Source organism: Carlito syrichta, unplaced genomic scaffold, assembly GCF_000164805.1.
Source record: "Carlito syrichta isolate Samal-C Ts95f unplaced genomic scaffold, Tarsius_syrichta-2.0.1 Scaffold302026, whole genome shotgun sequence".
NCBI lineage: Eukaryota > Metazoa > Chordata > Mammalia > Primates > Tarsiidae > Carlito > Carlito syrichta.
The window spans coordinates 30,274-45,358 of NW_007246122.1; the positions used below are offsets into that span (position 1 = coordinate 30,274).

The 15,085-nt window shown below is 35.0% G+C and overlaps 1 protein-coding gene across 1 annotated transcript in view; it reads right to left on the reverse strand.

The window, feature by feature from the left end:
- NEBL (nebulette) overlaps nucleotides 1-15,085 on the reverse strand; it is a gene marked incomplete at its 3' end in the record, with an annotated part of 81,407 nt that overhangs the window by 11,201 nt on the left and 55,121 nt on the right. Inside the window, exons 12-17 of the mRNA XM_008055913.2 lie at nucleotides 13,263-13,373; nucleotides 9,049-9,159; nucleotides 8,772-8,882; nucleotides 6,576-6,680; nucleotides 4,983-5,075; nucleotides 1,645-1,737 (exon numbers count right to left, since the gene is read on the reverse strand). Coding sequence (XP_008054104.1) covers nucleotides 1,645-1,737; nucleotides 4,983-5,075; nucleotides 6,576-6,680; nucleotides 8,772-8,882; nucleotides 9,049-9,159; nucleotides 13,263-13,373 — 624 coding nt within the window. The remainder of the gene's footprint in view (nucleotides 1-1,644; nucleotides 1,738-4,982; nucleotides 5,076-6,575; nucleotides 6,681-8,771; nucleotides 8,883-9,048; nucleotides 9,160-13,262; nucleotides 13,374-15,085) is intronic.

Genomic DNA, 15,085 nt, shown 5'->3' on the forward strand with positions numbered 1-15,085 from the left:
GGGCCAGAGTGAGACTCCAAAAAAAAAAAAAAAAAAAAAGGACTTGAGATGTACATGCAGTGAACATGAAAGTGAAGAGAAGTTTAATAAGCCTGGAAAATAAATGAAAAAGGGTTAGGACCCTCCGATCTGACCTCTTTCCTCAATCTCTGACTTTCTTTGTGCCATGGTATGTAGTTTGAGAGGTTAGACAGATTCGTGTGACTGGGAAGATTGAGTTAAGATGAGGAAAGTTTCAGTTTAAACTCTACTGATGGCAGGATACAAGGAAAGATTACTCTTAGATAAAGCTCAGAGGGGAAAAACTTAATAGCAGATTAGCATTAGTGATGTAGAGAAACTGCTACAGTCAATTTCTAGTGGATACAAGTTTGAGAACATAAACTTGATAGGAAGCATAATTATGTCTTGCATTCTTCCATTCACAAACATGTTGTGTGCTTTACAGGCAATATCTCTTTAATACTCTAATCCCTATTTTATAGACAAGGAAATGGAGGCTATGAGAGATTGTTGGCTTGTGAAGATTATACAAGTAAGGTCTGGAGCTGAGATCAAACCAACCTGCAGTCTCAGGTCCATGTTCTTATCCCTCACTTGGGTGATATCCAAATTTCCCAAATTTCTGCCATTTGCATAACACTTTCCATATGCCACACCAGATAAATTCTATAAAACACACCTATGTTGTTACAGTATTACTTTTTCACTAAATTAACTCGCTGTTGCCTTCAAATAAGGCTATTTTAAGAGAGTGTTATATTTCCACCATACATTGAAAACTAGTAATCCTCCTTTTAGGAGACAGTAAACATTAAAACAATTTAATCACTAAGTCAAGGACTGCTCATTGGGGGGCTTCATAACATCTTGAATGCCATAGTGGCATACAAACTACACTCTGGGGATACCATGGGACTCCATACTACTTCTTTATGATCTGTATCTCAGCTTCCCTCTCCAGCATCATTGCCTCCCATCTTTCACCCCAAGTACTCATCACACTAACCCTCTACACTTCTTGAACAGGTGCTGGATCCCAAACATACTTGGTATATTCTACTAGGAATGCCCTTCCTTACAAAATCCACCCCAAGCCTTTATTAAATCTTGAAAATCTAACTCCAATGTTACTGCTTCTCTAAGGCCATGCCTCTCTCCCACTACAGAGCCTTCCTTCTTGGTGTTTCCATAGCACTTTGTAAGCGGTATTATTACTTATGGTTAAAGGAGCTATTGCATGTAAATACTCAGAAACAGAGTAAACACACAAGTATTAACAATTGCCAAAGAACTTAAACAATGTGTAATAATTATGTATCTCTCTTTCTCCTGCAGACCTTTAAAATGTCCAAACTCTTAATCTTAGGGCATATCTCACTCATCTTTGAAATCCTATGAGAGCAAGAACAGAGTAGACATTCAATAACACATTTCTTTAATAAACAAACGTTCACAAAGCTTTGGACTAGGTGTCTTGGAAGATATAATGATGGGTAAAATGTTATCTCCACTTTTAAGGAAATGACCCTCTTGCAATAGTATTCACTTTAATGGGATTTTACCTGTACAGGTGGCATGCCCTCATTATAACAGATTGGTACCCAATAAAACAGAAAAAAATACTTAAGGAAATTGAATCACATTGCTGATGTTCTTCTGGTTTTCTTTAACTCGCCTCAGCTCTGGAGGATCAGAAATGGCTGTTGCATGTTTAATCTCTTCTTTGTATTTCACCTGAATAAATCATAAGAATATAATGTTAATAGTATTCTACACAAGGCCTAAAAATAGTTAAGGATTCTTCATTTATAACTATTGCATAATTTTTTAATATATATTTCAACATTATTTTTCCTTCACTGGGAATACAAGTTTTCATTTTCTGATGCTTTCAGGATTCCTTTATCCTAATGTACAAATAAATCCATATCCATTCACCTATCATCACTATAAGAGTTTATTAATTAAAATAAGCAAATGTTGCTTATAAAAATACATTTTATCATTTGGCAGATACATGAAAAAACCATGGAAATTATATTAAATGATATAATGATTTATTATTTTCTAGCTGAAAGGTTGTTTCTATCTATTAATATGGTAATTAAAACTTAACATGTATTTAAAGACAAAAGTCAAACTGAGTTAGTCAGAGTCTGGGAAACACTGCTTGTCTGACAGAGAGCATACACATAATCCAGAATAAGGAAAAAAATAAAATGACCATAATAAACGAAGAGTACAAGGTAATTGGAGAGAAGTATACTAAAGGCATAGACCACTGAGTTCTAACCACTATAAGAAGGGTCAATACAAGACAGTCATGAGTCTCTTTTTCCCACATAATCACTTTATGAAAATCCCACCTTTATCCTGTCATCCACTTCATTCAAAACTCCCCCTTGTATCATAATATTTAGAGGAAGATCAACCAGGCAAATGGTTATACCAGCACACAGTCATGCATGGGACAAGGAACAGTCCTTTTAATTTGCAAAATGTTACTGATGCTACCACTTCTGGTGGCATGTTACATGTCTAAAATTCATGGAAGATTGAATTTGAGAAAAAGGATACATGCATGTAAATACATGGAAGCACAGACCTGACTTAAGAGACCTGTGCTGAAATTCCACAGAAATTCAACACAAAACCTGTTTCAGAAATAACTTGGTAATGTTGAAAATGATTAAAGCAGAAATCCATGCAGACTGTCATAAAGACACAGTACCTAAAGATCTCAGATGTCATCTATGTCTTAGAATCTGTGGATTCAATATGAGTAACAATGCCAGTGTTAGTTCAGACCCAAAACAGTTAAAGTGAAAGCTCACTGAGACAGGCTACATCTAAATAAAATTCAAAAACAGTTTTAACACAGAGAGCTAATAGCTAAAAGGCTTGTACTCTGGAGGTAGAAAATGTCGAGATCTTTAAATGTTAGAGAATCATATCTTGGTTTGACAGATCTAGCAAATCTTGAAAGGGCAACTTTCCATTTGAATACTAAGTAGGAGTTTATGGCCCCACCTCACAGAGATACCAAACTATGCATTTATTGTGTTGCTAGAAGAGGCTGTGGGATGTTGGGAAAAGAAATGATATACTGTACTACTTTGTGTGATTTTCCTCGGGTAAGAAGCTAAACATGATTAAAGATGAACATTTTTGTTTTTCATAGGACTATAAACTAATCAAAATGACAGAGTCATTTCACTGTAGGTTATAGAATTGCACACTACAGAACATTTATAACATTATATCACAGTACATTGATGGCTACATTTCACATATTATCATTTGAAAGTGAAGGAAACAAACAGTTTATTCTCCTCTCCCAAACTAATTCCTCTACCAAACCCAAGTGCTGCCTTGACACAGGCTCTCGCCGTAGCAGATCAGAACAACACATTCATACACCTTCATCCATGCCTGGACCTAGTTCTTTCTCCTTATGCTCCAGGAGATAGCTTCATTCATGCTACAGACTTTTGCCCCACTTAAATGCTGCAGACTTTTTCTAGTTGCATTTTGAAGTATGTTTTACTACAGCATTCCCTTGCCCTTTCTACACTTCCTACACTTTCTCCACAAATGCTAGCCCACACTCATGTTCTCAGGATACCACTTACCTACCAGAGTTACCCATAGATGAGTCAAATCAGGGCAGTTTTACTTGAATACTTAAAGAAAAGTTCTGGAAGGTACCATCTCCAAGGGTAGAGGTGAAGACGTCGGAAAAAGTACGTTATGAGCTAGGCTCGGTGGCTCAGCCTGTAATCCCGCACCTTCGGGAGGCTGAGGTGACTGGATTGCCTGAGCCCGCGGGTTCGAGACCCGCCTGGGCAACTTGGCGAGACCTCATCTCTACAATAAATCAAAAAATTAGCCGAGCATGGTAGCGCACACCTGTAGTTCCAGCTACTGGAAGGCTGAGGCGGAAGGATTCCTGGAGCCCAGCAGGTCGAGGCTGCAGTGGCCGGGAGCGGTCACTGCACTCCAGTCTGTGCAACAGAGTGAGACTCCAACTCAAAACAAAACAAAACAAAACAAAAAACCCCAAAGAAAGTACATTAAAGAAGGAACCATTTTTACTTCCTCAACAAGAAACAAAATATACTACATAAACATGGGGCCAAGCATGGTGACTCATGTGTGTAACCCCTGCACCTTGGGAAGTCAAGGCAAGAAGCTTGCTTGAGGCCAGGAGTTCAAGACCAGCCTAGGTTATATAGCAAGATCCCTGTCTGTACAAAAAAATGTAAAAGATTTTTAAGAATTAAAAATAAAAATAAATAAATAAATATGCATATACAAGGGAAAATACCTATTGGTAAGGAGAGCAATTATTCATTGAAATGTCAAGCACTGCATAGAAAAAAACTTTTGCCAATAACATTAAACACCTCTTTTACTCCTCCCCTCAGTCCCAAGGTAAATGGAGAATAAGTTACTTTTACACTTGATAATGACCAGTGATGGTGTGTATTTTTCTTTGCTGTAAGTATTAGAAGGTAAATGGAGCTGGAGAAGAGAAATATGGACAGAAATGTGTCTGAGAGAAAGCTAAAAATTGTGACTGACATTGGTTAAAAATGAACTGGTACTATTTTATTTTTTAAATCTAACTCTTGACTTAAGCCACCAAATAAATTTTCAGGGTAAAATTTCTTTCTTCCAAGTTGTAGAGAGGTACTGAAATGGATCCTTTCTCTGCAAAATTTAATACAGTTGAATTCTGTTCAAAGAGATGAAATCTAATGCTAGAGTTCATTAAAATGACCTATCTCTTCCTCACTATATCAAAATGGGAACAAGGCTACAGTTTTCATTCTGCAAGTAAGACCATAGATATATGATGAAACAGCATTTCAAGAAAGTGAAAAATAAAAGAAAAAATTAGTCAGTTAAGAACAATAAATATTTCTCAAGCTTCTGTTTGCTTTTGGAAAGGATAATTAATGCTATAGAGAACTTACTGAACTAATATTCTGCTGATTTTTCTTCACTTGTTCAATCTCTGGAGTGTCTTTTACTGCTGTTCCAGCTCCTATTTCTTTCTTATAAAATACCTTTATTATGAGAGAAGGAAAAGGATAACAAAGCTTGTCAGAATTCAAGTCCTAGATCTGATTCTTATAAAAGAAACACGATTTCCTGGGTTTTATAATGATGTGAATACTGCATCTATTCATGAATACCAACAATATATGAATTAATCAAATAATTATAATAATACATGTCCAACATTAGTTTCATATCCCATAATCTTACAAGTAACCCTCTGTTACCTGTTCTAGGGCACGACTGCTACCTTAGCTGGCTGCGGACTGTTTGCTTTAAGAATATAAATTGGCAAACCAGAGTTTCCCTCTTCAAATATAAATATATGTCACATGTGTATTTAAGAAAAATCAAAGCACACATTACAAAAGCTCATTAAGCAGTTATCATTTGATTCAAAAACAGCATGAAATTTTAAACAACTGCTATTCTCCAAACACAAGAATACCCACACTCTCATCAAAGAAAATACTAATATTCTATTGCCAACATGAATGTTAATTCAAAGTCTACTTTCCTCCTCCTCCACTTATTTGTTAACCTTTCCACATGTCTCTCCACTCCTACCAACATCATCTATCCCTCTCAAACACAAAGCAAAACAAAAAAAAGAGCACTCTACAGAAAAATAGGGCAATTATAAGAAAGTCATCTGAGGACAGAATTACTCCCTCTCTTGACATTTGGCCATCCAGTGGCCCCCGTGGGAGCAGGACAGCACTGTGGGAGAGATGTTTTCCTCCCAAAGCTAGAAATCTGGAATACCATGGAATCACAGGATTGATTTTCTCAGGACTGCCTGGCCCTCCTTGTGGAGCCCCGGCAGACACCTGACCAGCATACCCTAAGAACTGAAGCGTGCCAATTAATCAGGACACACAAAATATTCCAGAAGTCATTAAATGTAATAGATTTACATTTTGATGAGACACTTGCTTAACTACTAACTGACTGAGCTAATTCAACATTAAAATACTGGTTGTATGGTCAATTTTTATAATTTTAGAACAGAAGTCAAGTATATACAGCCACTAAATATAGACCAAATCTCTTAATGAAGAGTGCTGATGTAATTCCTATGCCTCAGAAATAAAAATATGAAAGTTTAGGAATTGGTTATGAAACAGTAATTCCCTAGATATATTATCAGTGCAAATACTCAGTGATTAAAAAGAAAATCACTTCATATGAATATTTTCATCTTCAAAGTAATAGTTGTGTGGAAGATTAAGATTTCCTCCCCAAGTCAGATTTTAAAATCCAGTTAATAACTGTCACTTATACCAAAGAGGAAACTTTGAATTTGCAATTTCAAAACAATCATGATAAATTATACTTTTAAAGAGTATTCAGTATTTCTATTATTTTAAAGAAATAAAGATAATGCATTTGACAGAAAACTAAGGTAATACAGCAAAAAAAAAAATCAGACAATGAAAAAAGAGGTCATTCCTCACAAAACATAAAATTTCAAGTGGACAACTTAAAAAAAACTAAGGACTACTCACCGCACTGATGTTTTGTTGCGCTGTCTTAATTCTCTGAATTTCAGGAGTATCTGCCACAGTAGAATAGTTAGAAAGCATCTTCTCTGCTTCATCTTTATACTTTTTCTAAAAATATAAACAATATGAATCTGAAACTCAGTGTTTTTGTATATGAGAGACAGAGACACAGAAACAGAGAACAGTACCACTTCTTCCAACTCTACCATAACACATGACTCTAAATTATAGCTTATGATTCAAAACAGTTGATGCAACCGCAAAAATAAAAGGCATGTGTAAACAGAGTAAGCAAAGAATCCACCACGACAGCCTCACCGCTACTCAGGCTCTGATTTCCACCCTGGTCCACTCGAACATCTTGGAGGACTTGCCCTTATGCCCTTCCTAAGCTTAAGACCTATGCTTTCATGAGCAATCTTGGTCTCTGTTCAAATGGCCTGATAGTTCCTGCAAGTAACCTGGATCTCTATACCTACTTAATTTTGTGCTTTGCTTTCTATTTCAGGTAAAAATACATTTGATCCAGGAAAAGGTACCCATATATTGTGGTTGAAATAAAAATCTCGATTTTCTATCCACTAAACAAACTACTCAGAGCTCTAATACAACCTAGGCAATACCCTAAACTAATACATAGTACTTATTGTGTCTTGTGTATTGTTCTAATACTGTTCCAAACACTTAACACACTAACTCATTTAATCAGCCACACGTGCAGGTACTATTATTATCTCCATCTTACAGATGGGAAAACTGAGGTACTACATAATAAATATCAGAGCTATGATTTAAAATCAGCCTCTCTGACCCCAAAATTAGTGAAGTTAACCATTATGGCATATTGAAGAAAAGTAACTACTGTTCATGTTGAAAAACACCACAGCATCACTGCATCCTCTTAAGATCATATTTGAAATTTGTTAATATCCCTTAAAGTTAGATGTCTTTTGTGTCACACTAAAAAAAACCAACACTGTGAAGTTAAAGCAGGAAATCTGACAGCTCAGGCACCCTCTTCTCTGGGAAGTCTTCAGTCTTGATACTTTTACTTTCAAGTAGTATCTATTGTAGTCTGTAGTACTATATTTATGTGATTATAGATTAGTATGTAGCTCTCTAGGGGCATTACCATGTCTAATTTTGTATGTGAATTGGTGCTCAGGAAATATTTGCTGACTGAAGGAATGAGTTTGGCATTCTTCAGATAGCAAACTTTCTTCACTGACTCAATACTCACTTGCCTATTTAATGTATTTACCCAGGATTTTAGTTAAGCTGAAATGGTAGAGTCTATGTCTCCAACTTCAGATGCCATCAAGAGGCACTGAGGACAGAAGAATATGCACTCCAGGATTCAATGCTGTGTTGTCTGAGGAGGCCGAGTGGCAGGCAACTCCTTTGACATTTGATATTCCCCTTTTGAACCAGTGAATGTTTAGTGTTCTTGTTTATGCTTCAAGCAGAATTTTAACAAATTTGGCCAAATTTTGTTTAAAATTATTTTCAGCACAAACTCATTAACCAGATTTAACTCTATAATCAGTTTTCTACAACCGCATTAATTTTTTTCATTCTCATTTACTTTTTTTCCACTGGGATTCATTCTTTTTCATGTAAATTTTATAGCAAAGATAGTATTCACTAACAAATATTTTTGCCCAAATCAGATTTTATTCATAAATTGCTCCATAAATATTTCTTCTGTGGTTATTATTTCTCCTACATTCATTTGTTTAGAGAAAATGTGACAGGTATATTTGGCAAATCTACATTTTACCAAAAAAAAAATTAACTCATCCTTTAATATTTAGCTAATATTAAATTTTACCTTATACCTTATGCAGTTTTTAGCCACTGCTAACTTTAATTTGGAGCTAATGATGCTAATAATAGTATTCATTGTGATGTAGTTAAAAGACAAATTATAACTATTTTTTTGTAGTATGGGCAAAGAGCATTTGAGCCAAGTATATAGCAGAGTCAAAAAAGGGGGGCAAAATGCTTTTGGACTCAAAACAAGGTACTTATTCCTTTAATTAGTAAGGTTAATCAAGTTTAGCTAATGATTTCTTAAGATTGGAGTATACTAACTTTGAATGCAATGCCTTCAAAAAGATGTAAATCATATAAACACACAAAGCACATGGTGACTGGATATTAGAATACATAAGTCTGAGCATCTTCATGCCAACTAACCTGACTATAGATTTCAGATGCCCTCTTGGCTCGAAGTATATCTGGGATATCCATGCTCACTTGCATTCCTTTCCCTTTAATTTCATTTTCTAAGTCTTTCTTATATTGTTTCTAAAAGAACAGAAAATAATCTTAAAGTCTTGCTTAACCTTTGATAGCAATGTAGGTATTTATGTGTTTGAATCTCAAAGCCACCCATACGGAAATAACATTTATACTCTTTCTACATATGCTTCAGTATGTTTGTTTTCAACTTTGCATCCCACTGTGTTCTTACCTGGCTGGCCATCACGGATGCCTTCTTAGCTCTCTGGACATCGAGAGTGTCTGTGCTCACCTGCATTCCTTTCCCTTTAATTTCAGTCTCCAGATCTCTTTTATAGTCTTTCTGCAAAAAATGAAACATGCAGTTGGGGCTCTCTAATTGTTTTAAAAACCATGCTGAAAAACTGTGATGTCATTTTGACATCAGGACCATATCATTTGAAATTAAGTGGAGTCCTGTTTTTTTTACTTCTATACAATGAGAAAGAGTTTTAATTTGTGGTAGGAACATGACTTCGAATGACTCATTCTCAAGTAATCAGAAGGTTTTTTCCTATTAATTTGTATTTAAAAAAAAAAAAAACAACAGCACTAGCCAAGGGGAAATTTTTATATTCCAATATGATAAATTGATAAATTCTTGGTTAGTGTATAACTCAGTTGAGGAATATCAATAGAAAGTGACTGTAAAATTGCTGCTTTTCACTCTATAGGGGATAAGTGTTGTCTGCCTCCTCAGAATCTGCCCCTTCTCTTCCCTTCATTGGTTCCCTGGTTGACCACTGAGCAACTCAGCACTCCCCCATTCTAAACCACTCAGCTTAGATGAGATTGGTCCAAGGCTCAGGTTCTGATGGTCTTAAGTAAATCATTATACCACATCCCTGACCCTGCACGACTGGTTCAAGGATGGTTGAATTTCTTTTTCCACATAAGATATCTAGAGACTATCTCTTTCCTTCTAGACATGAATGAGAAAGGATGCAGCCCCGGGATTTACTGGAAGGCTCTTTGCAAATAGGAGAAGAAAACCTGCCTGAGAACTGAAAGGCAAAAACTGAAACTGTAACCCAATACTTGAGTCCTAAGTCAAGACATGCCAAAGAATTTATCTACTGTTCAGTTGTAAGAACAATAAATTATCTGCTTTTTTTAAAAAAAAAAGTCAGCTCGAATTAGATTATCTGTTACTTTCAAAATAGTTATAATACATAGACACACATGACTTTAGAAACTCTTGTCACATTTGAAAACTGATTATAAAATTCAGCAAGCTGTATACTTACAAATGTGCTTTTTTGTATATATATTATTCTTTCAAGAAAAGTTTTATTTAAAAAATCTATCAACTATATCAATTGCATAAGTTAAAACAATTATTTCCTATGATGTTAACATACTCGAGACTTTCAGATTCTCTGCTACAATGTAAACATTGGTTTGTGTATTTGAGATATTCCAAATTTAGATAAGCTATAAACAAAAATCTCAATCTGGGAAAAATTGTATCTTTCCCCTATCTTCTACTCATAACTTTTCCTGTTTTTACTGACTTAGACTGTTTCACTTTTCTAAATCAAAATACAAGTAACAATGTTTAACTTTCAAAATAATAAGATTCAATTACTACTCTCTGTAAAAAGCTCTCTGTTTTTAGTAAGTCTATTATTCAAAGCCCCAAAACATTTCCTTTGAAGGACAACATATGTAGAAACCAAGGCACTGACAATAGATAGCAAACGAAGTATCATGTCGAAATATGTCACTTAATTTTTTGATATGAATTTTCAAATCTTAAAGTTTTCTAAAGCACATAAATGAACTACGTTAGACACTAGTTGCATCAGTTATCTTTTACAGCTACAAAACACCCCAAAACTTAGAAGGTTTTAAAACAACATCTACATTCTAAGAGGAGACACAAGTATGTTTAGAGCCTCTGCCTGAGTCACATTGGCTTAAGAAAGTCACATGGTCAAGCCCACAGACACAGGAAGATTTGAGTATTGAGGGGACATTGGTGTCACAATAGACTCCATTGACTCTACTTGAAAAATAAACTTTGAATATTAAAAATAAATTATGACAAAGTCCCAAATGTTGAGAGAAAAGAATTTTAAAGCCTAGGGAGTCAATCTGGCAAAATGGAATATAACTATGATTATATGCAAATGAGACACTTAGATTGCAAAGATAATAGCATCACCAAAATTGGTTTGGCTACATGTAACCATAATAGGGCTAATTCCTCTAGGCCTGTTTTTCACCTGGGTTCTCAATAACTGAATTGTCACCATTTTCCTAGTATGCAGTCCCAAAGAACACAGAGAAACCTAAATCAGAATAATGTTGAATAAACACAGTCATTAGTATACTAAGGAAACACGTGAATACTAAAACATGTCAACTTTCCATAAAGAGAACATGTCTTAGAAGCTTGCTTTTAGGCAAAAGGGTGAAATACAAAATATCTGTTCTTTCCACATTCATTTCTACAGAGAAAAGATGCTTTCCAGTTGGTTTCAACGCTCACTCCCATGAAGATTCTGAAAACAAACAACATGACCGCATGCCACAGAGAAATCTTTTGCAAAATTGTCGATCAATGTGGAAAAGTATACATAACTTTTATATGCACTGGGAAACCAAAAAATTTCAAGTGACTCACTTTAATCACAATATTCACTTTATTGTGGTGGTCTGGAACCAAACTCACAATATCTCCATGGAATCCCCTGTACCACCATGCAGAATGCACTGTGAGGACAGAACCCAGCTCAGGGGATGTGGTCCATAATTGACAGCTTTTCCAGGTCCTTCATCCCTAAGACCTAGGCCAGCCCTTCCTTCTCCTAATAAGGTCTGATTAATGCTGCTTCTGCCATCACTCTGTTATTCAACTGCATCTGACTGTACTTTGCCACTGAAAGACTGAGACAGTTTTTTCAAGTGTTACTATCAAGTGATTACAAGATTGACTTCTGCATGTGGATTGAACATGTCATCACAACAGAAGAATTTGTAGAAAATGATTAATGTAAGGATCATGTGATGACAACATGAGTCACAGGCCTCACCGTGAACATCTGTTCATGCCAGACCAACGTCCATGTCTCCTTTTTCTGGAAACAAGCTCCACAGTTTCCTTTGGGGAAATGACCTCCAACCCCTCTCAATCCATCCACTTGGGAGGAATTGATTTCCATCAGCCCCCTATTCCCCACATATATTTTTAATTCTGCTGAAATGCCGGTTCAATGTTTCCTTTAATTTATTTAAAGAACATGAACATAGCCAAGATAAGGGCGAACTTTTAGAAACATATAAACATTTAGAATGTTTTATTTAAGACAGTGTTAAACTATATAAACAAATGAGTGATGACAAGAGGCCAATCAGCACATTATACTCCCCTGACCTCAGACACAATGATTAGGTCAGGTGTGAGCACAGGATAGAGGCTGATCCAAGGAGATACAACCCTAGGTGCTTCATTGGAACTATATAAAAAACAAATGCTCACTGGGATTATTAGCCCACAGATATGAGTTATCTGTTACTAAGTGGGGCCATCACATGGAAACAGCCTCCCAAGAGTGATGTCAATAGAGAAGATAACAGAACTGAGAGTTGAAGGAAGAGAGATATTATTTGAATTCCAACTTCATGGTAACTCGATCTTTGGATTTTCTATTGAATGAGCTAACGCAATTCCTTTGCTGCTGAACCCAGTTTGAGTTGGGTTTCTATAATTTGCAATCTGACTAATAGAACTGTCGTTGTCATCGTCATCATCAAAATCAGTTTATTAAAATATGGGGACAAGTCTTTAAGCTTTTTCACTGCTAAGTTTAGCTAACTTCTCTTCAAAGCACAGTGCCATTAGATGGTCCAAACTAATGACATAATACAAAGATTAAAGGACTGAAAGCACTTCAGAGCTATTTCATTCTTTCCTATAAAGTGCATGTAAAGTGAGTAGAAACCACTTTAATTTGACAAAAAGGTTTAACGAGGCTCATTCAGCAGCAAAGATTGGGAGAGTCAGTAAGGTTATATGTGAACTTTTTAACTGCAGTTACTGATAGACCATAAGAACACACCTTCCCAATCTTCTGCCTTTTATGGACTTAAGAGATGAAGTTAGATCTCTTTAAACTATTTTGGTTTATTACATAGATTTTCTCTGAAATGGAAAAATGGCCATTTTCGCATATTACATAGAAAGGAGATTGCGAGCATCTTTTAAAAAAAATTCATTATCTGGAGAAAAAGTACTAGGACATAGCTGTTTACAATCATCTACACATAAAAGTTGTATGTGTAGGCAATCATCCCTAAACATAAAAGTTGTATTTATAGGGATGTATATCATCTTTGAGAAAGATTGATAGATGAGAAAATTAGCTAAAAATGCATACATTCTAAGTTGTTAAATATACTTACCTCACTAGCCATTTCAGATGCTCGCTTTGCTCTTTGAATATCAAGAACTTCTGAATTGAGATCCATTCCTCTGCCTTTTATTTCATTTTCCAAATCTTTTTTATATTCTTTCTATGAGACAAGAATATTATCGTTCAAAACTTGCCGGGAATCACTTTAATCGGTTCACTATTTCACATGTTTTCTCAAGGTCACAGAAAGGAAAAAATATTACTAGGAAGGAATGAATCAGAATGCTGAGCATTCTTGCTTGTTTTCTACAGACACTTCATTTTCTTCTCTGTCAAGTTCAGAGTGCCTTCCAATATTATCAGTTTTTTCTTTTCATACTTTTTCTCAATATGTTTTGGTACCATAGAGATTTTTTTAAAGATAACTTCCCTTCAAATGGTAAGGAAGCTCTTAAGAATACATTCTTCTTCTAATTATTTGAAGTACTTTTTGAAAGTTATCTATAAAATGTGAATACATTTTAGAACATAGTAGAAAAAGAATGGAAAATTACAAAATCAAAACGATTCATGTAGAAGTTTTAAAAAAGTTTCCATTCTATTTAAAGATTTGTAAAACCAAATAATTCCCTACAGATTGATAATATATAGTTTAAATTTTACCTATGTTATTGTCATATTTTAAGTAGATCCAAATGCCTTCCATGAATACTTATATACATAACTTGGTTTTTTTTTCTACTATTGAATTGCTTGTTTTCTTACTTAATTGCATCATAAAAATAGTAAATCTTATTCCCATTCAACTAGGTTGCATTGGTGACTAACTTGTCAGATGAAAGATGAAACTTCCTTTAATGATAAGAAATCAGGTTCGAGTTAATTCTAGGGTTCATTTCATGTTACTTTCCCTTCTTCTAGTATAATTAAATTAGCCTGTCCTCTGTTCAACTAATAGCTTCCTAGACATTGGAATGGCCTGCTTGTAATTTTGGAATGATCTCTGAGTCAAATGAACCTGGCAAAAGTCAGAGCTCTTTCACTTATTTGGTGGTGTGACCTTCAGGACGACATTTAAATAACCTGACCTTGATTTCCACCCTGTTAAAATGAAAATAAAAATACTTCTTCTACCAATGTCAAAGGGCAATGGGGGGAATCAAAAGAAATGAAGTATAAAATGACACTTTGAAGACACTAAACGGCAATGTCAATGTAAGAATCATAATGTAAAAAACACAATATCCATTTGAAGCTAAATACACTTAAAAAAGGAAAAAATAATCAAAGTCACCAATAGTCCTTTCTTCAAATTAAAAGCTCTATAATTATTTTTTCGAGTTAGTTTTTAAAATTTTTTATTGTAAATTGATAATCTATAATTGTATACATTTATGGGGTACAAAGTGATATCCTAATTTATAAATACAATGTGGAATAATTAAATCAAGCTAATTAATATATTCATCACCTCAAATAGTTAACATTTTGGGAGATGAGAATATTTGAAATGTACTCTCTTAGTAATTTTGAAATGTACTATATACACTGCTATTAGCCATATTCACCACACTGTACAAATTTCAAAAAATGTTTTTCTTCTTCTCTGTGATTCTGCGCCCTTTGACTATCATGTTCCCATTCCCCTAGCCCCTAGCCTCTGTAACCAACAGTCTACTCTCTGCTTCTGTGAGTTAGTGTGTTTTAGATTCCACATGTAAATGGAAACATACAGCATTTGTCTTTCAGTACCTAGTTTATTTCACTTAGCATCATAGTTATTATAGACTAAATGGTGTGTGCCTCCCAAATTCATACACTGAAGCTCCAATCCCCCTGTAATTGTATTTGAAGGTGAGGCCTTAGGGAGGT